Genomic DNA, 23,590 nt, shown 5'->3' with positions numbered 1-23,590 from the left:
AAGGGTTTATTAAGGGAAGGTCATATTATACAATTTTTTTCGTCATCGTAAAGATACAAAATTTCATATTAAATATCGAGTTTTCTCGCAAAAGATCGTCGTAATGTTGGGCTTATTGTAAGAGGCATGGATACTGGTATGGTATGTGTTGAGAGGTTGGAAGAGGCGATAATATTAGAAGGTGTTTTCATGATGTATGAGATTGGGATTTCTCAATAGGAAACATAAGGAGAACGATACCGAGCTCTGATACCATTTAGAGTTGAGTATAGGCTTGGTTAGACTAGTATGGACTAGTAGAGAGATAAACGCTAAGAGAAAATTTAGAAAGACATTGAGTTAAGAAAGATGAGATTTTTATTATCTAAATTTATGTGTTTATAATTGATAATGAGGGTCACTATATATAGGTTTTCTATTAACAAAAATGATAAAAAATTCAACTATATCCTTCCCTTGAGAAAGAATCTCTATGATTCTAGATTATATATATATATATAACTAGAAACAGATAAACTTTTTAGCTGGCCAGATGAATCTTTGTCGTATGTATGATTTCTTATCTTTAGATGTCATTTTTTATGAGCAAGAATCTCTGTTGGTCTTGTGAGTAGTCACATGTCTTGGTACACGAAACAATAGATTGACTTCTTTAGTAGTCACATATCCACCTTATGACATAAAACAAACACGACACAAGTATAGATGGGTATCTTTGCATGCTTTACCATTTTTTTGCTAATCGGTTCATGCGAGGGACTGAGGTTGAGGCACTCATTTGTGTCACTATCATCTTCATACCACACAAATGAAGGACTTGCTCTCTTGTTGCCACTTGTTGATGTAGTAGGGTTGCTGTTGACGAGTTGAGATATTGCTAGTCCCCTACATATTTTTTCATCAAGATCATTGAGTGAGAATGGACAGTTACAAGCTGTGTTTGGGTATTACGTATCTTAGAAAATTGGATCATTATCGTCGACCTCATTTTCATTGGCATAGTGTTTTTTGTTATGATTCATATCCTTTTCTATTTTTGGAGGTATTCAAGCGGATAATATTCCCATGGTGCGTCATCTTTGGGTTTTGGCCATATGTCACTTGAAATCACCATGTTGATGGCAAATAGGTTCTTTTCCAGCAGTCTTGCTTCAGGATTTCCATTACGACAAGTGGGTGCTCACTCGACTTATGTATTTTGACACTTATCATAAATGTTAAGTCTAGATTGACATGTAGCCTGAGTAGCAGGATTGTAAAACATCTCAATGGATTTGCTATGTTTTCATTAGTTGGGAAATTGAGTCCCACGAGCCTCTTGTTGTGAACCTTTTCCCACTCTTGTATGAGGAGTGCGTCCCATTCGGGAAATATTTTGAACCATTGCAACATAGCCATTGGATATTGGTAAGCAGACTTGAGGTCAGGGCGTTGTATATAGCTACGGATGAAAGTTCGAAGCCCTATTGTGTGTATCTAGACCGCAATAGTGTATGAATTGGCGATGTACCAGTATAGGTTATCTTTTTTGGCATGAATATGCTAATTTTTGTGTTTAAGAGTTTGGCAAAAGGTAGTCTAGATAGAAGCTAAGTTATTCAGATATAGCCTTGCCATATCTCTGGACGAGAGTGGAATGAACTTCTAAGGCTCTTTGGATTGCTTTATCCCTTAGGTTTTTGCTTTTGATAATTGTTTTGGCATCACTAAGGAATGTAGAGAGGATAACAGATAGGTTGGCCATATATTATTTATTTTTTGAGAAGATATATTATTTTGAAGAATATGGGAAGAATGGAAAAAATTAAAAAATTAGTATAATTTAAAGATAGGGCTTTTTTCATGTATATACTAAAATGACAAAAATATTACACAAATACATTGGACAGACCCTATAAACATTCATACAACTTAGGAACAAAAATTTACAAAAATACCTCTTAATCTATCCATTCAGCCTCACTAACCACCTTCTTCAACAACGACATCTTCCAGCAACCAACCTAATAACCTAACACAACCAAAACGAAACCCAAAAGTCTGACGACTTTACTTGAGAAGATGACCGAAATCAATCAAAACAGGGGTTGTTTTGAATTCATAAAAACAAGTTCAAAAAAACTATTACAAAACTAAAATTCAAATAGAAATTCAGTTTAATTCGCATAAAGCTAATGTCTTGACTTTAATTTTTAGATCTATGAAATGCAAATTCAAAGAGTTGAACTGGAGTTCCCAAATAATCTAACTCATGTACAAAAAAAGTTAAATGTTTATCCTGATGCATTTTTATTATTTTTTAGATTTCTCATGGTGAATTTGTTCATATTTAATCACAAACAGAATAGTAAATTCACATGCAAATAGAGTTACATATGTAAAAATACTGTTCTGGTATTTTATGTTTCATAACAGTTGCATAAATATTTTGCTAACTCTCTAAAACTTGACACATCAATTATTACAAATTGATAACAATACAATGGATTTTATCATATTTACAAGTATTTATATCGTTAATACAATACAAAGTTCTTTAAAGAAGCTTTTATAACATGGTTAGTTTTATTAATATACTAATTTAGTTGATATAAAGTTGGTTAACAAAGGTCTAACAATTCTTCTACATACAATTAAAATTGAAAGAACATGACTTCACAAGATATCCATTGTGTGTGATCTAGAAGACTAAGAGAAAGAAGATTTCTAAGTGAATGGAAAATAAAAAAATAAAATAGGTGCATCAAATATGGCTAAAAAAGTCACAACCGGAAGACATGCCATAACCAAACAATTAAATATTGAGAGAACATTAATTTGAATTATTTAATTTTTTTTCTGTAAACTTTTACAGGCAAAAAATGTTACTTTAATACATTGTTATTGCATTTAATACATTATTGGTTTTAAAAAAGTTACATAATAGTTGTTTTGTAGTTTAATGCTAGATCCAACATATTATCAAAAATGTAAAGCATTAGCAACACTATATTTGAAACATTAATTAGAAGTTCAAAAAACTTTTCTTATTACGTTGACAAGTATGTTGGTTATTCAACAATTACCAAACTATTGAATGATAGTTGTATAGCAGGCGTTACACATAATGTTAGGTAATTTTTTGGCAATTTAGTTGTCAAAATATTTTTTAATTAATGTGTATTTTTATTGAGCATTTAAATTGTTTTTGATTACATTGATTTTGTGCTTCTAATTACTCTTTTCTTTTATGGAAAGATCCATCACCAGCTAGTTGTAATTGTTTAGAAAGCTTTTCATGCAAGAGAAGAAATTCTCTATTTGAAAAGTTAACTATTTTTTGAAAAATTGACTTTCGCTTTTTTTAATTAATGATTTCAGTTTTGCCTTAATTAGAATAGGTCAAATAAACTTTGTTTGGTTGGTTTGAAGTTAAATTCGTGATCTTGGTTCAATTTAGAAAGTTTGCTTTCTAGTTCTGATCTGCTACTGCACAACCCGATTTTGATGCTACAATTTAGGAAATTTTTTTAAAAAATTTTATACAGCTGGAAAATCATTTTTGTGGCTCTCTCGAGGGTTGCTATGTTCTATAAATAAGACCTAGAGAGTAGCCAAACGATTTTATCTCTTCTAGTCTCATATTTTTATATCTTTTTTTGTGAGAAGAGAGTTTCATTTGTAAAAATCTAGAGTATTCAACTAGGTTTTAGTTTTCTTATTATGATCTCATACTACTATTCATAGAATAGGTTGAAGAGAAGCTTTGAACAAGTGTGAGTCTTTGGGAGAAGACTTTTCCAAATCTCATTTCATGAGGAAGTGAGCATATATCTTTGGAAGAAGATTTGTTTAAGCCTTACTTCGGGAGGAAGTAAGCACACATCAATAGCTCAACGGCGTTTACTACTTGGTATGTTTCAGAGATCAGATTAGCAAGGTGGATTACAAAAGGTTGCGACAAATCACTAGAGGGAGTCTAAATTTATTTAAGTCAATTGCTTTTGTAATCTAGCTTTGATACTTTACTAATTGATTTCATTCTCTGTGCGTGGCCTCGTGGACTAGTAATGTTTGAAAGAACACTAATACCACGCAGAATTCTCTTGTGTCAAGTTTTTAAATTCTGCACTATTTATTTCTAGTTCTGTTTTGATTCTGAAAATCTGTGTTCTACAGTGACAGGATTGCAATCTGTTGTTGCAGAATGTTACAGTTGTGTTTTTACTGAAATTTAGTATAATTATTGGCATTTACAAAAATACAGTTTTACACATAATACATTAATTCAAAAAATTCAAATAATTTCTCTAACTACTTTCATAGATATAATAACTAGACATGTTCAATAAACGTTATCCCACAATTAAATCAAATCAAATATCTTATATCAATATAAACAAGAAATTCTCACAAAAACATATCCATTATAACTCAAAATAATACATAATACTAGATGTTACTAGTTTCTAGGTGCTTCAATATTATATGAGAGGATGCTATATTGTGCAATTGTTTTTTTTTTTTTTTGAAACATGATCAGTATATAACTATATATGTTTGTAGAAAACTAGTGGGTAGGGGCCAGGGCCATCCTAAACGTACATGTGTATAAATAAAAAATCAAAGTGAATTTTGGTAAAATAATTACAAAATCAAATTATTACAGTGTACAAATGGTGCTTATTTGTTTTATTTACTTAATTTTTGTCATCTAATCTATAATAATACATTGTTATACTTTCTAAAAAGTTTAGTAGTCCATTTGAGGTAGTTAATTTTTTGTAATAGACCACTGGCATTATTTTCACATAACTTAACAATACATATATATCATATTTTTAGAAACAAAAATCATACACTGTTCCTTATAAAAAAAAATAAAAAATACTACACTAATTAATTAATTTTGTATACTATTGAATTAATAATGTTACCAAAATTCACTTTGATTTTGATTTTAAGTATTTCAATCTCAAATATTAATTTGTTTGTTTTTGTACCAATTTATACTTCCTCTTATTGCTACTAGTGAAAGTTATACGTGCTGCGCACGGAGAGCAAAATATTTATGACCATATAAATATTGACAAAAGATACTACTTATACTCAATATTACTATAAGATATTATATCACTATTATTATAATTAATTAAATATTAATTTTCACTGTTAACTATTTGTAAAGTGAAGACTATCTCCACTCAAAATATATATATATAAATATAGAAAAATTAAAAAATACACTTTACAAAATAATTATACAATATATATCTATATCGTGTTTTCAACACATAAATAGTTATTATTCTATTATTTTTATAAAACAATACACATTTCAGTTATTTAGCTTCTATATAAAATTACTTTAAGAGAATAATTTTTTAAAAGAATATTAAAAATATATATATTTTTACTAATAATTTTTTTTACTAATAACTTACTATCATATTAGTTTGGATTTAATAGCAATTAACAAGAAAATAAGGTCATTTTTGTAATTTAAGAAGCCCAAAATAACTTTTTCTCTTTTATATATTTATAGATTATTAATAATTTTTTTTTTACTAATAACTCACTACAATATTAATTTAGATTTAATGGTAATTAACAAAGTAAATAAGGATAATTTTGTAATTTAATGTAGGAAGCCCAAAACCACATTCTCTATTTTATATAGTTATAGATTAATATAGAAAATTTTAGAAGAACAAAATAGAGAAAAAATTGTGGGGAAGAAATTGAGATGATGGAAAGATCAAGATTGAAATCGTGTAGAGAAATTAAGGAGAAGAAATTGAATATGATTATTTGTATCTAATTTAAAAATCAAAACTGAAAAATAAAAAAAAAAAGGAAAGAAAGAGAAAACTTTGAGTGTGACAGTTATGTATGATGTGTGTAAAAATTATTTTAGTGAATAAAATTATAATAATAAAAGTAAAAATATTGTCCTAACTTTGTGAGAGTAAAAATGTAATAAAAGGATCATTTTGTATTTTTCATATAAATTTTTCTATATACTGTATTTTATATAAATTAAAAATAATTAAAATAAGTTCATTGGGATGTCCAAAATAATACTCACCGTAAATTTAATCTTAATAAATGAATAATTAATAGATTTAAATATATATATATATAATTGACTTTGACTCATTTATTATACTGTACAATATGTTTGGTACTTGTTTCTTATAAATATAATAACATCTCCTTTAGTTTTACACACAACCAGAAAAAAGAGAGAGATATGAGAAGTTATTACAAAGGCGGCAGCAGCAGTAGTAATGATAATATGATGGAGAAGAAGCCTGCTATAAAGTTCACAAAGCTTTTCATTAATGGAGAATTCGTTGATTCAGTTTCAGGTAATCAATCCTTCTAGATCTCTATCTATCTATAATAATATTTTTTCTTAGTAATAAGTTTATGGTATATAACCACACACACATGGTTATTAACATTAATAATTCTGTTGATCTGCATAATTGGCATGTATGTGGGTGCCTTATCAAAATTCTCTCATGATGACTAAACTAATAAAACAGGGAAAACATTCGAGACAATAGATCCCAGAAACGGAGAGGTACTAGGAAGAATCGCTGAAGGAGACCAAAACGACGTCGACTTAGCTGTGAAAGCCGCCCGTGGTGCTTTCGACCATGGGCCATGGCCTCGCTTACCGGGTTGTGTATGTCAATTCTCACTCTCTCTCTCACCTTAATTAATTATCTACCATCTAAATATTAATGATATCACCGTATCTCTTTCTCTCTCTTTGGAAATAATAGAGCTCTTACTTGTTTTTCTTTTTCTTCCTCATCAAATATTTTTAATGTGTATAAAAACGTACGTGTTGGAAAGGTCACTCACTGTGAACGCCACGTTAAAAATTGAAGTTAATGCATCTAGCTATAAGCTATATCGTTAGTTTTTTCTTTCCCAACTTGGAATTTTCAATATTTAAATCTACTCAGTTTAAAAAAAATCTAGAGCATGTGCTAAGGCATAGTGGTGCTTAGAAGTTAAATCAATTAAATAATTTTTAAGAAATATTATTAATTAATTTTATGGTGTCACCTATAAGTAGATAGCTAGAAATTAAGTGGATAATAAACAGATAATGCACCTTTCAATTCCGTTTCCGCTTTTCATTTATGCCCCCGATTTCCATCCTCGCCCCCGCCCCGCTTAATTCCGATGAGTTTGTGGTAGGGAAATCCCTATGGGGACCTATTAGGTACCCATTAAAAATTTAAACAATAATAATAAGAAAAAAATAATGTAATATAATTCAAAATAAAAATAAAAAATAAATTTTAATATAAATAAACATTACAACTATTAAAAAGTAGTTATTACATAAATTAATAGTCAATTTATAAGTATAGCCAACAACTTTCATAGGTAATAATTAAAAGAAGATTATATTTTTTGATCGAATTTGGAGTGAGTAGTATCACCCTCAAATCCGCCGCAAACCCGCTTCCAGTATATAAAATTGCATCCTATTCCCACTCTTTTATCTATTAAGGCAGATAATTTCTGCCTCATTCGAGGTGGATACAGGGCCGGCCCTGAAAATATATGGGCCCAAGACAAATTAAATTTTGGGGCCCTCAAAAATATATAAAAAAAAAAATTAAAAGAAGAGTGTTACGGGATTTGAACCCATGACCTTGGACTTTATGCCATCCACCTCAACCAACTAAGCTATAAATATTTATTGTTTATAATACACTTAAATTTTACTTAAATAAAAGCCTAATAATTTTTTTTATTTTTTTTATTTCGGGCCCCCAGAAAGTGTGGGCCCTAGGCACGGGCCTAGCCCGCCTATGCCTAGGGCCGGCCCTGGGTGGATACCCATGGATACTCATCTAGATGGGTAAAATTTCCATCATTACTTACTTTTAAGTAATGCTAGATATACTACTAATATCAAATAGCAATGCTTATTTATAAATATTTCCATTCAATTCATTTAAGAATAGGTATTGATGTTGTATATTAAAACAAAAGAATAGTTATTGAAGTTATCGTTGGGCTTTGGATTGGGGATCATATTTGTGTCATATAATCGATGGGAGACTTTGGAGATACTTGGATAGCAACACACTATTTTATATAGGTTAGAGAAGAGCTACGATTATAATTCCAACGTGGGACATGTATAATCTTTAAGATAGAGTATGGTCTTGAATTATTATTTCTACTATTTATTTTCATAATATTGCTTATTTAATACCGTATTTATGGTAGTCATAATAGAGTGTAAATAGTCATTTAATTTATACATAAAATTACAGAAATCAAGTCGGTTCAAAAATAGTGTCCAATAATATGTTAAACTAATCTATATTTAACAAGTTAATTAATTTTTTATTTATTAAAAAATTTAATTTTTAATTAAAAGTCAACAAAAGTAGTTAATATTTAAATATAAATTAAGTTAATTAATGTGTCAAAAATATAAATATGCATGCAAAAAAAATTATTTACACGAATAATTTAGTCACTTTTTGGTTTTTTTTTTTTTTTAAAGAATTTCTATTCGATAAATACTGTTATAAAAATTAAAATAAAAAAATTATATATTTTAAGAGTCAGTTTAGAGCATGGGACAAAGGATGAGATGGGATACATTTGTCCAATAATACGTTTGGCACAAATTTAGGTTCATGTATAATGGATTCTATAAATTTATTCAATGGCTTATTAATCATACTATCCCAACAAAAACATGTGTTATGATAGTGTTTCTCTTTTCTTTATATATATAAACTAATTTTATAAATATAATATATATTATTTATTTAAATTTTTAAAAGACAAATTATTTTTAAAAAAAATTATAAAAAGATAAGCCTTTTTAATTTTAAAATAATAAATGATGTATAACATATTTTTTTAATATTATTTAATTTCCACAATTATTATATACATAAAATAATGTGTTTTTTAATTAAATATCTCGTATTCAAAATTATTTAACATTATTTTTATTAACAGAAATTATAAAATTATATGTTTATTAGAAAAAAAATATTCATATTTTATTTAGTCCATTATTACACCAAATATAATATAGTACTAATATAATTCAATCCATTCTAGCTATATAGTCCAATGTTAACAAATAATCCATTAACTGTATACCAAACATGCCCTTCATCACAATTAGACTGAAAAAGAGAGCCAAATATATGTTGTGGGAGGCCTTGTTTCCTCCCAAATTTTTGATAAATGAACATATTATTAGTTTATTTCTTGGAATTTTTTCTGTAATAAACTAAAAATGGAACAAATTTACATTTATGATCCAGAAAAGGAAAATAAACAATATAGAAACTAAAAGTTGTTAATTACAAAAATACCAGCCAAGGAAAACGGAAGCCTCCATCTTCTTCGTGACCCAGCCGACGAACCCCAACAACCCATTCTCAACCATTTCCTTCCAAAACCAGAAAAATCAAATCTAAAAAAAATATAGATCTCAAGGGAAAACAACTTAAATCCCGAAAATCCAAATACAAAAACGGAAAGAAAAAAAAAATCATCCAACCTCCATTGCTGTACAAAAAAAACTCAAAAACAACATTCAGTCAAAAAAGCAAATCGCGTTTAGAGGTGAAGAATCGAATAGAAGGAGATCTTGAAATCATTGAAACTCACCCATGATTGAATTAGAGAAAGAATTAAAGGTAATAAAATATGAAAAAATAAACATCATCTAAACTTCCAGAAAAAAACCAGAAAAGCAACCACAAAACAACATTTTAAAAACACCCAGACATAAACAACCTAAAAGATGAACAACCGGGAAAAAACATATTAACAACAATCTGCAAAACATGAAATTACTAAAAAAATTGTTCACTGTGAAATAAAATTAAACAACACTAAAACTACTAAAAATAAACATTAAAACAGCTGTTTAGAAAAGGCCAATAGAACACTAAAAGAACAATCAAACAACGAATTAAAAATAAGGAAAAAATGTTACGAAAACACAAAACCTTCGTACAAAAAATGAGAACAAAAACAACAATAAACCCTAAAAAAATACATTTAAAACTTAAAAACAACTAATAAGAAAACCCAAACTGACAAAAAGAAAAATAGTGTAGTTTGGTTAAATGATGCTAAAAATTATTTAATAGCAGTAACAAAACCCAAAAAAAAACTAAAAAAACAAAAATGAGAACAAAAACAAAATGAAAAATAATGGTTGATTAAAAATTTCAACTTAAAAAAATGAAAAAATTCAAGGTAAACAACCCTTGGGTTGAACTTTAGGCTTCACTTCGAAATCAGGAACTTCATCCTCGAAGTCAAAATCGGAGAGAACCTAAAATATTATGGAGAAAAAAATTGAAACACAAAACAACGAACGAAAAACAAAACAACAAGAAAAAACTAAAAAAAAAAATCGAAAAACAACCCAACTTACATCCTTGACAAATCTCGAAGATTTGGTTCTCTTTGCCTTACGAGATTCAATCTTAGCTGGAAAAATCTTTTTTTAGAATCAGATGGCTCTGCAGCATCACGCATTCCCTTCTTCGCAATGTCTTTCAAACCCATTTTAGGATCGTAGCATAGATGGGAGGTTGAAATTCGTGGGTTAGGGCTTCACAGGGGATGATAGTGAGTTATGAAAAGAAAAACTAACAGAAAATAAAAGAAAAATAAAAAAAAATGAATGAAAGAGAAGAAGGTGGAAGAGATGGAGTGTAATATTGGAGATGAAAGAGAAGAAGGTGGAAGAGATAGAGTGTAATATTGGAGAAAACCTATGACATAAACATGCATATGTATTTGTGTAATTATCAAACTTTTTAAAATATAATATTGAAAAATAATTTTTTTAAAAATGTTTAAATAACCGAATAAAGACAAAAATGTAAAAAAATGGCAAAAAAAGATACCAAGTGTAAAAATCCCTTATTTCTTTTATAAAAAATTAATTAATTAATTTGTTCCCCTTTTTTTATTTTGCACTTCATATCCCCTTTTATAGTTGAACTTTAAAGGCATATTGCGCGTTTGCCTGCTTCATTATATAATTGTCTAATTAAGATTTTTTTTTCTTAAATTTTAACATTTATTAAATTGTATCGCCAAATTATTGAGATTATTACTAGATTTAAAAATTTTCATCCAATTCCGTTCAATTTACTAATGAACGTGTATCATAGTAATTATTCATATATTAAATTTTTTTCTCCAAATTAATTTTACCATGTATTAAATTGTGCCTAATAATATTAAGCAACTTAGTCAGTCTAGCTAAGCTCCTCTCAAGTTGTCTTGAGGCCGAAATGAATCATATGTGATATAAATATATACTAATGACTAATTAATTAATTAAATTAAATCTTGAAAATATTAATAGTATCTTAACTATATATTGAGCTGTGTAATTTTTGGATGTAATATGTGAGTATTAATTTCTAGCATTACGTTTCTATAATATATATACAATAGATTATAATTAAAGTTAGAGATATATCTACGTAATTTTATTTATAATTATAAATAAAATAGATTATTACAATGATTATTTTGAAGATTATTTATATTAATTAATTATGTGCCATGTTTCCAATTTCACCCTATTAATTAAACTTATTTGATTAAAATATCAAATTATAAACAATTATTTATTTATTATTTTTTTTTTTGCAATGAACAATTATTTTATTTGATTCTATAATTATTAATTGAAATAAATTTTAAATTTTAAGAATTAGAAAATTATTATTAAAATTTTGATTATTTATATTATATAATTTACAATATTTTAGTCCTATTAAAGATAAATGTATTTATATTGGAAAGTGTTGTTGTACTACATTATAGTATTATTTTCTGATATTTACTAAAGCATGAAGTTTTGACTACAAATATGTACAATATTTAAGTAAATAAGAAGAGGTAAGTCTGTATATACACCCTCCAAAATGTTTTAAAATTATAAATTATATGATTCTTTTTTTAAAAAAATAAATAAATAACAATAAGGTACACTTTCATAACCATAATTAATAAATAAATTTAAACTAAAAAAGTCTCTGTAAGTACCAAAATAAATAAAGGATACTATAACACCCTTTTTAAGAGTATAGAATAGATTTTTCTAATAAGAAGATAATCAAGTAGTTATATTCAAGTTTTACACGTGAATGTTTTCTTTTTTTTTTGAAAGCAATTTTACACGTGAAATTACTCGGCGGGTTTTGACTTTTAGTAGGCAGCATTATTAGTTTCATTAAATAACGAAACCATTGTTATTTACAGTTAATTATGAAAGCATTGTTGACTAAATTGCTTAATTACAATTCTTTAAAAATACGATATAAATATATATATATATTTTTGAAACCTGCAATAAATACAATTTTAAAATAAATACTTTAATGGAATACTCTATGCCTTAGTTTTTTTGAAAAAATATATTTAGTACCTTATATATATTTTCAATAATACTTCTTTCATATCTTATATTTTGAAATTGGACATATATAGTACCTAAAGTAAAATTTGATTAATATAATTTATTAGTTCGACCAAAGTTTTTAGTTATATATAATCATAATAATTAAATTTGGATTCATAATTTATAAAACTGAAGATAGTTTGATAACAAATTTAAATTTAAGGTACTAAATATGTATGATTTTAAAATATGATGTACCAACTATGAACTAAGTATTATAAAAAATATAAGATACTAAACTTGTATTTAGATAAAACATATATAAGGTACTAAATGTGTAAATACTATACTTTAAGGGTCCGTTTGGTACGCAGGACTGGATTGGATTAGACAGGCTAATTTGTCCAATCCAGTGTTTGGGCATGTCAGAAGTCTGGATAACTAATCCAGCTAATTTCATCTGTCTGGGATTATTTATCCCATTCAGCAGGGTGGGATAAATAATTCCATGCAGATGAGATTTTTTTTTTTTTTTATCGTTTTTTCTAATTTTGATTTTATTAATATATTTTAAATTTTATAAGAATTTAAATGAAAGAATTATCACACATTTATTTATAATTTTTTTAATCAAAAAGTTATTCATTAAAATTAGTGAAAATGTATAATTTTAAATTATTATACATAAGTTTTTAAAATTTAAAATATTGTTAATTAAAAAATAGTTACTTAAATTGATTCTAAGAGAAATAATATGACAATAAATTTATATATTATTTTTAAATGACTAGAAAATTTATATAAGTATGTTAAAAATTTAATATTTATATTAAATTAGTGATTAAATTACTGTTTAACATAAACAATTTTATATTATTCAAGTATTTTTATTTTACTATTTTAATTATTTATTAAATAAAAAAATATACTAACCTATTTTATTATATATTTATGATATATATTTAATTATATAGGATATATTATTTTATTTAATTATTTTTTATTTTTTTTAATGTGAATCATTCATTTTTTATTAATTTGTTTATTATTATATATTTCAATTTCAATTTAATATTATATATTTTTATTTTAATTTAAGTTTTTTTTTCTAAAAGGAAATAAATAAAATAGTCCAGTCTATTCTTAAGCCAAACACATGATTACTTTCAGCATAATCCAATATTGTCCAGTCTAGTCCAATCCTCTTCAGTCCAATCCAGTTCAATCCTGCGTACCAAACGGGCCCTAATGGGATATTGGCGGCTAAACCACCTGAACTTTACGTTTTGTAACACTTGACCACAAAAATCGATTTTTCGGGGGTAAATTGAACTACATAAACTCCTATTCCGTTTTGCTTTGTACCTCTCCGTCCAAAAAGCACAGTTAAATGTCACGGTGGACTGTCACGTGTACACACTTGTACGCGTGGCAAATTTTTAATGGTCCACGTAATATTAGTTTTAAAAAATATTAATTTAAAACTATAAAAATAAATAAATTAAAAAAAATTTAAAAATTATAAAATGACAAATATTTAAAAAAATTATAAAAAATCAGAAAAAAATTAACAATATTTTTTTTTCTTTTTCTTTTTCTTTCTTCTTCTTTCTTCTTCTTTTTCTACTGAACCGAAGCACCACCGGAGCCAAGCCTAAGCACCCAGGCCCTCTCTCTCTCTCTCTCTCTCTCTCTCTCTCTCTCCTCTCTCTCTCTCTCTCTCTTAGTGGTGGTCGTTGGAGGTCTTTCTTTTCGTGGTGGTCGTCGAGGTTGGTCGAGAGATTGGGGGGACGAGGAGGTCAGGGTTTTAGGGCTTGGGGATTCCAATTTTGTGGTCTCCTGGTCCATTGGTGGCTCCAACGCCGCACAAGGGGATCGGGGTTGGTCGCCGACGTTAGGGTTTGGTAGGATTTTTTAGTGAAGAAGAAGAAGAAAAGAAAAAGGAAAGAGAACAAAAAAAAGAAAAAAAGAAAATAAAAAAAATAATTTTTTATAATTTATTTATTTTTATAATTTTTAAGTTATTTCAAAAAAAGAAAAAGAAACAGAAAAAAAGTAAAAAAATATTTTAAATTTTTTTTCTTCAGATTTTTTAATTTTTTTTTAACTATTTATAATTATTTTTTAAATTAATATTACGTACGTGGATCACTAAAAATTTGGCATGTGTACACACAGTCCAACGTGATATTTAATTGTGCTTTTTGGACGGAAGGGTACCGAGCAAAACGGAATGAGAGTTTATATAGTTTTACCCCCAAAAAATCAATTTTTGTAGTTAAATGTTACAAAACATAAAATTCATGTAGTTTAGCCGTCAATATTCCTACTTTAATTAAAGCACACTCATCAACTTTATCTCAATAATTATTAGTGTTTTGTGTAGAGAAACACTATTTAAAAAAAGTTATAACTTAAATTTTGCTCATTTGATGGAATATTAGTTTTACTACATATTTTTTTCTATATATTAATTTGAAGAATAAGTTTACCTCAATTGATGTGAGTGGTCTTAGTTTTATGTAAGTACTCTCTATATATAATATTCATGCTGTAATAGTCTAATTCTATAGTTCAATATTATTATATATCATTCATTTTTTTTATAATGTCTCTTACTTCTCCTTATCTCATATTTCCTTATATCTTCTTATTATTTAAATGTATTACCAATTAATATAAAAATGTAATATTTAAATAATAAAAGTTTGAAATGAAATAAAATAAAAATATATATTTTTTTTTTTTACATTTACTTTAAAAGATAAAGTAGGAAATATACTTCTTATAAATAGTTCCCTAGACTTATGATGCCTTGCTACAATAATTTTTTTTTTTTTTTGAACAATGCCTTGCTACAATAATGAGTGGTTAGTTTGTTCAATATTTAGGGTATAACCATCTACTTGGTTTCTCCAAATACAACGAGAGATGATACTACGTTGGCAAGTGTCAATTTGATTAATAAATAAAATTTATTGAAAACACTAACATATTACTAAAAATATCTAAAATCAATGTATATAATATATATAGAAAAAATATCATACGGTGACACCGCATTTTAAAATTACTCAAAAATTACTTTTTTCTTATTTCTTTAATTGTCTCAATTTTAATATTTTACTAAAGCATAAATCTACAAATTGATATTTTACTATTTTTTTTATCAAGAAAAATAGCTTCATTAATCACAAACAAATACACCAAAAACTAAGCAATCAGCTCAATTGAGACACCAAACTACTCACAATATATTTTCTCTACATAATTCCTCTCATGATTTTTTAGGCTTCTTTTTTTGGTAATTAGTAATCTATAATAAACTCATTTTGTGTATCCTGTACAATTTTGGAGGCTATACTCGATTAATGAAATTAAATCTGTATCTTTATTGATAATTGAATGGAAAAGATTACATTGAAATAGAGTTTTATTTAGGGCATAAAGCCCAACAAAACTTTCTCTCAAGTTGCCATATGAAGCTTGCTTCTGTTCCCATTCCAACCCCAAAGGAACCCTCTACACAACTTTTCAATTTCCTTAGTGATTCTATGAGGAAGTATAAAGATGCTCATCCAGTAGTTATGCAGACCAAGTAACAGTGAATGAATGAGTTGGGCTCTTCCTGCAAAGGAAAGGTGCCTACTGGCCCAAATATGAAGCCTTTGTTTTATTTTGTTGATAATCACTCCACAATCTTTAGCTCTCCATTTATAGGTCTTAGAGGGACTCCCAAATATTTGAGAGGAAAATTTCCTTCTAAGAGGGTCACCTCTCTCAGTATAGAGTGTTTTTCTACTTCTCTCACCGCTCCAAAATAGAGTTGAGATTTGTTAGTGATGATAGCAAGCCCTAAGATAGCACTAAACTCATCCAATATAGCTTTTAGAACCTGTATTGATTGTAAATTTCCTTTGCTAAACAACATCAGGTCATCAACAAAGCAAAGGTTTACAATTTTGAGGCTCTTACACATGGGATGAAACCTGTAATTTGATTGACAGGTAGCCAATTGCAATCTTCTAGTAAGGTACTCCATGATCAAAACAAATAATAGAAGGGAGAGGGGATCACCTTGTCTCAACCCTTTCTTGCATTTAAAACTCCCTTGCACTCTTCCATTCATCAATATATAGAGTAGGAAGTTGCTCTCAAACATGTCATAACCCAGGAGATAAACTTGGCAGGCAAACTAAAAGTATTAAGAAGGGCTTCCAAAAACTCCCAATTCACTGTGTCATATGCTTTGGTGATATCTGTTGGAAATTATTTTACCAGGATCTTAGATCTACTCACAAGTATGTTTATTAACATCCTAAATATGAACTTTCTAAAACGATGAAATAAACACATATAAAGTTTAAGAAACCTTACATTGGGTGCAGCGGAATATAATGACTCCTTCCGTTCAGATATCTAGCCCTTGATTCCTTTACGTAGCGAGCATTATCAATATCTGAACCTGGATCTCTTTCTCTGAATCTTTGATGCTGAAGCTCCTTTGCTGATGATCTTTCTTCACGATCTTCCTCACTATGATTGAGGTATCACTTGATGTGTGTGGGCACTACTCAAATCACTAAGGATTTCGAAATTCTAAGGAAGAAGAGAGTGAGTGGTCAGCTAAAGATAGGGAGAGAGAAGGCTCAGTTTTTCTGAATAGAAAAAGTCAGAAGAAAAGTGTAATTTTCCTGAAGCCTTCACTATCTATTTATAGCATTCCTACTAGGGTTAGATTTGAATTATATGGCATTAAAATAATGAAAAAATCAGTTTAAATTTCCTACAAAAGTGGCTGGCCCTATACTAGTGGATTTGGGCCTCACTTTTTGTAATTTTGCAGTTTTACCTTTTACGCATACCGATTTTCTCAAAAATGCCAATTTTCTAATTCAACCATTTAAATGTCAATTCTAACTATTTAATAACTATAAATAATTATTAAATAATATTGTCATTTATCATATTTATTAATTGAACCATACAAAGTATCATAATTAACAAATATGCCCCTATAAACTCTTTCTTTACAATTTCGCCCTTACTTAGTGAAAAATTCACAAATAGACATAGTCTAAATTGAGAATTATAATTGATTAATCAAAACCAATTACATGAGTCTTACAAGCAATATTATCTCAACTAGTGGGGGGACCATGGGTCTACATAACCGAGCTTCCAATAAGTAGATCAAGAATTTAACACTAAAATTCACTAACTTATTAATTCTTCGTTGAATCCACGCATAGAACTTAGAATTGCACTCTCAGTATATAGAATGCTCTATATGTTCCACCATATAGACACATCATTAGTTATCCATTGTTATAATCCTAATGTGATCAATGATCCTCTATATGAATGATCTACACTGTAAAGGGATTAGATTACCGTTACACCCTACAATGTATTTTATCCTTAAAACACTTGACCCCGTATAAATGATATTTCAGCTTATGTGAAATGAGTACTCCACCATTTATGTTCGTTTGGTCAAGCTCGAAGGAGATCATCCTTTGCTTACTATTCGCCAGATAGAAGCTATAGATTCCATGTTTATGCTAGCGCTCCCACTCAATTGCACTACCGTGTTCCCAAAATGTACGTATCACCCTGACCTAAAAGTAGGCTTAACTAACAAATCAAAGAACACGAATAGCCTCTCGAGATTGAGCCTAATCATATCAGGATTAAGATCATTTGATCTAGGATCAACTAGACGATATTGACTTGAATAGATATTACGGTAAGTTTAATAAATCTAAGTCAAAGTTCAATATCGGTCCCTTCCGATGCATACTCCATGCATCCAACCTGAGCTTTACTTTAACCAATGTTCTGGAAAGAACATAGTATTTCTCCAAAAAGTAAACTCTTGTTGTAGATTATCATATCAGTAAGACCCTGTGTCTGATAAATCTAGGAAACTTTATTCACATAGTCATGTTTACTTTCCAATGTGTTGACGGCACAATAAACAGGATCAAGTATGTGAAAAAGGGTTTCAGATGAATTTATACATTATGTACATATAATCATGAAATAAATCATGTGAACCATGCAACATTAAATGTTATTTCTGATCTATATTAATAAGCAAATCTGATTATATTGAAATGAGTTTTATTTAGGGCATAAAACCCAACAAACTCCCACTTGCACTAATATAAAACAAAAAGTGTGTTTCAAATAATCTCAACACCTTGATATGCAAATCAAGTGTAGTAGTAGTAAACTCCTCGTAATAGGATCTGAAAGGTTGAATTAACCACAACCTTTTCTCCACTATTACTCTTCCTTAATCACAAAATCATTGATAATGTGAAATTCCTCTCTATATGTTTACTCTCTTGGGAGACTGGATTCTATATCTTTGGCAACTACTTTTGGTTAATCAGGAAATTAACACTAGTAGTTTAAGGCAATTTGGAATGGTGCCAAAGATGTATAGAACTTTCTTTAGACTGAATAAGTACCTTTCCTGCAGCTTTAACATTCAGTCCCTCTCTGGTAGACCTAGAAACTTCAGATAGGTTTTTACACTTCTCCAAAATCACTATTCCACCCCCAGAGTAACCACCATCTTATCAGAAAGATTTTCTAGCACTAAGGCAAATTTCGAAATCTGATATGGTGTAGTCTAAGAGTTTTTAAACACACTCTTATAGACTAACATATAGTTCTTCTTCTTAATCTTAGGATTTACTTGATTGTCTTCCAATGTTCTTCTCCTGGATTAATCTGATACCTACTCATTACTCCCACTCAACAGCAGGTGTCTGGTCTAAGGCATACAAAAGCATATCTAAGACCTCTCACTGTTGATATAAGAAATTCTTTCATGGCTTTATCTTTTCTGGAATAGTTAAGACTTTTCCTTAGATAAATAAAATCTATACCTAAGAAGTTGTGAAGCTTCTATAGATTGCCATTAGAAAGAAAATGCTTCAGCATCTTACTAAAATAAGTTGCTTGCATTAGAGTAAGTAATTACCAGGTATACCACAAGCCATAGGTTTAGATAAACTCAAACATATAATACTAGGAACAGGAAGTTTTGTTAAGTCCATTGAATGGACTTATAAACGAAAATTTCCTTTTATGTCCTTGTAATAGAAAACTTTAGGTTATTCCATGTGAATGGATTAAACCATAGTTCTATTGGCTTTCTTCTTAGTTTCTTATCTTGACAATCCATTACTTGTTTAAACTCACAATGGATTTTAATCACTAGTGTCTCCCAAGTCATAAGAAGGTGAGTTCCTAGAAACTCTCCCACTACGACAAGGTACCGTGAATTATGTCGAAGAAAACTAAATGGTATTAACCTCTTTGGTTGTGACAAGACAACAGAGGCAGTGGGATCATCATATGTTATATAAGATGATAGAACACTTTTGGAATCAAGAATTAAATATCTCCTTTATTTGCTACTTGTTTTCAGACTTAGTCATTTTCTTAGAAAAGTAGTATTTGTTTGAACAAACACTTTCTTATCTATTGACAATGGGATGGTCCACCCCTAATCACTTAGAATAGCTAAGAAAACATGGTTAACAGTTCTAGCTTTTCTTAAGATTTTGATTAGGTCATCCATGAATCTAGTAATGATTTACATTAAGTATACAACCATTACATCATTCTGAAATTGTATTACCATAGAAAATATTAGGCAACGACTAGTAACTAATCATCAACATGCAACTCGAAATTTCTGGGGAGGTAAGTTTGGATATAATTCAAAAATCAATGTAATGATCTTTGAACTGCATATCTACTAACTATTTCTCCACCCCTATCAGTTCGCAAGATCTTTAACCACATACCTTAATGGTGTTTAACCATTGCTAGAAATTGATGAAATTTTTCAAACATTTCAAATTTCTTTGCATAAGGTATAATCTAGAGTTATCGTTTTAAGAATACAACGAAAAACTCATATCCACCCCTGAATGTACATCCATCTGCGAATGAGATGAACTACTTTCAGTGGATATAGGCATATTAACTCTTTGCAGAGATTGATCTTGTCAAAACCACTATGAACAAGATACAAATGCCATAGATTAAAAAAAATGTGGTAGTGTCTTTGGATGATATAGGTTTAGTTACATCAAAGAGTTCTTAGAATAGTGCAAGTGGATCCTGGTCACAGAATACCTAACTCATATTCCATACAGTTTGAATCCATTAATAAAAGATGGATATTAAACACTTGAGAAAGTGTAACTGTATTGTATTCTGGAATTAGAAATATAAGAAAATTTCTGTTTGGATTCTAAAATTAAAGTCAAAGACTTAAATTCAACCAAATATAATGAGTAATTCTTTCTTGGACCACCACTACTAATACAAACTCTAAGTCAGATTTACCCATACAAGTAGGAGATTTCTAAGATTGAGGATTTATATCAATTGGGAATAGAATTTCGGGATTATAATCATATACGTCATTTAATTTCTTAAGAGAAAATATAATGACATGAAATGATTTATAGACCATTCATCCAATGATATATTATGGAGCTAATTCGAAATGAATAAGCTAAGAGGAATTAGGATAATTTCGTTTAAAATAAGAATCCAACGATGCTTCGATTAGCGAAAGACAAAGTAATCTTATTTATGTAATCTTCTTGTTTCATATTGTAAAAATACTAGTCTAAGGTGTCATCAATTGATGAACAGTTAGATGTCGCATATACAATACTTATCTTTCGAGATCTTACACTATTATGTATGTCTAATGGTGAAAATCCACTAGGGATTTATCTCATTAGATAAACAAACATGTTAGACCAACAATGAAGATTCGAAATTAAACTACAACTTAATAACAGAAAATAACATGGTTCAATATAAATTCATACACAATTCAGAAATTATAAACATATAGCAAGTAGGAATGACTAGTGAAAATACTAAAACATACAATCCTAAATAATTTCCAAGGTTTTCAACAAACTGATACAGTGTCCCGGTAGGCGAGAGTCAAAGCATCATTTATTGAATAGAGTTGTCAGCTCATCTAAAATAGAAACAATTCTAGCAACCTTTTATTCGATCAAAATAAGAATCCAACGTTGTCCCGGTAGGCGAGAGTCAAGGTTATTCTCATTTTATGAGCTTCCACCATTGTTTCATGTTTCATAAGTTTATCTCTAAGTAGTCACCGTAGGGGAGAGTCTAATAGAGACGAAAACTTACAAAACACTTATCAAATGAAATCTTACGGTGTTAAATGCGTTCAACGAATAACCATCCATAGGGGGACGAAGTCTAGCGTCTCGAGGTTATATTGAAAACATTTAACTTTTGTAAGACCAACAATGGAGATCGAATATCTTAATAATAATCAAGCTCATTATTTAAATTGAGTTGTATTTTCTTTGATTCTCTTTATTTATTCTATTTATTTTAAATATATATTTATTTAATTAAAATTTCCAATTTAGAATGAAAAATTCTAAATATAAATTTTAATTTAATATTTATAAATTTTACTTAGATGGATATGAAATAATATGAATTATTTCCATCTTAGTAATAATTTCCAATAAATATTTAGAAAAATATTCAATTTAAGTTGTTACAAAATTAATTTAAATTAATTTACAACTCAAATTTAATTTTCTATAAATATATATTGCATTTCGAAAAATTAAAGTATATAAGAATACAATTTTCGAAAAATGCATATTAAAATAAAAAAAAATAAATTCTGGAAAAATTATTCTAATTTAATGTTGGCCCAAAATTAATTAATAAAATTAATTTACAACAAAAAATATAATTTTCCTATTTAATTAAATATATAAGAAAAATTTCAAATATTTAAGTATGATGATGAAAATCAACTTAAATATTAATTTTCTATTTAATTAAATACACTAGAAAAATACTTCAAGCAAAAATATCATCTATCTAGATTTTCCTTTGACTAATTAATTCAATTTCTAATAATATACTTTAATTTAATGTATTTTAAATTAATCAATAAATGAAAAAATCATTGATTTAAGTTGATCCAAGAATTAATTAAAATAAATAATTAATTTACAACTTAATCTATTTTTCAAGATAAAATTCGAAATTCTGGCATTTAAGAAATGCAATTTCGAAAATTGATTAATAAAATAAAAAAAAATATATATTTTGAAAATTATTTAAATTTAGTTGAAAAAATAAATTTCAACTAAAATAATTTTCTATTTAATTAAATGTCATGAAAAAGAAATATTTAAGTATGATGACAAAAATCAACTTAGATATTTAATTTTCAAATTAATTAAATGTATTAAATTCAAGAAATAAATAATTAAGTGTAGAGAAGGCTTAATTATTAATTTCTAGTTTAATACTAGGAAAAATATACTTAAAATAAATTGTACCAAAATTAATTAAATAATTAATTTCACAATTTATAATATTTTCCTATTTAATATTAGAAATAATAAATAGTCTAGAAATAACTATCTAGAAAATATCTTATTTGACTAAGTATCTTTTCCACAAAATTTGAAAAAATATCTAATTTAAGTTGTATTAGAAAAAAATCTAGAACTTAAATATTTTTCAAATTTAAATTTAATTAAATATCAAAAATTAAGTTGTAACCACTTAATTTGAAAATATTCCATTTTAAGTTAATATTCGAAAAGATATTAACTTAAAAAAATATCTAAAGAATCTTAATAACCAATGCCTAAAATTCCTCAACTTAATTTTGAAATTTTGAATTCAAAAGATATTCAGATTTAAGTTGGTTAGTTGAAGATAACTAAATATCAACTTAAATAAGAATATTTAATGAAAAATTTAAATTAAGTTCCAGAAAGAATCTAGATGGTTATAATTCTATATTTAATTAAATACAAGAAAATACATATAGTTTAGCTTAGAATAAAGAATTCTTTAAACTATAATTTTCTTAAATTAATTTCAAAATAAATGAAATTAATTATGTTGCTAATCAATTTTATTAGGTTAAACTAGTGTAATTAACCTAGTACAGTTGTTCAAATCAGGCAAATGGGCCTTCACAATTGGGGTAGTTTGTGTGAGGGGGTGCTGGGTTCAGTATGTCGTACCCACTTCTATGGCTCCCAACTCTCACACAAGGCCCAAAAGAGAGGAATTTAACCTTAATAAGAACAACTGTTA

The 23,590-nt window shown here is 27.9% G+C and overlaps 1 protein-coding gene across 1 annotated transcript in view; it reads left to right on the top strand.

The window, feature by feature from the left end:
• The first annotated feature begins 6,191 nt into the window (after window positions 1-6,191).
• Window positions 6,192-23,590, top strand: part of LOC115705374 (aldehyde dehydrogenase family 2 member C4-like) — a 28,154-nt gene continuing 10,755 nt past the window's right edge. Inside the window, exons 1-2 of the mRNA XM_030632700.2 lie at window positions 6,192-6,350; window positions 6,531-6,673. Of these exons, the coding sequence (XP_030488560.2) occupies window positions 6,233-6,350; window positions 6,531-6,673 (261 nt within the window). The 5' untranslated portion in view covers window positions 6,192-6,232. The remainder of the gene's footprint in view (window positions 6,351-6,530; window positions 6,674-23,590) is intronic.

The sequence above is a fragment of the Cannabis sativa genome, chromosome 1 (genome assembly GCF_029168945.1).
Source record: "Cannabis sativa cultivar Pink pepper isolate KNU-18-1 chromosome 1, ASM2916894v1, whole genome shotgun sequence".
Lineage (NCBI taxonomy): Eukaryota > Viridiplantae > Streptophyta > Magnoliopsida > Rosales > Cannabaceae > Cannabis > Cannabis sativa.
This window is presented reverse-complemented; position numbering and strand designations above follow the sequence as displayed.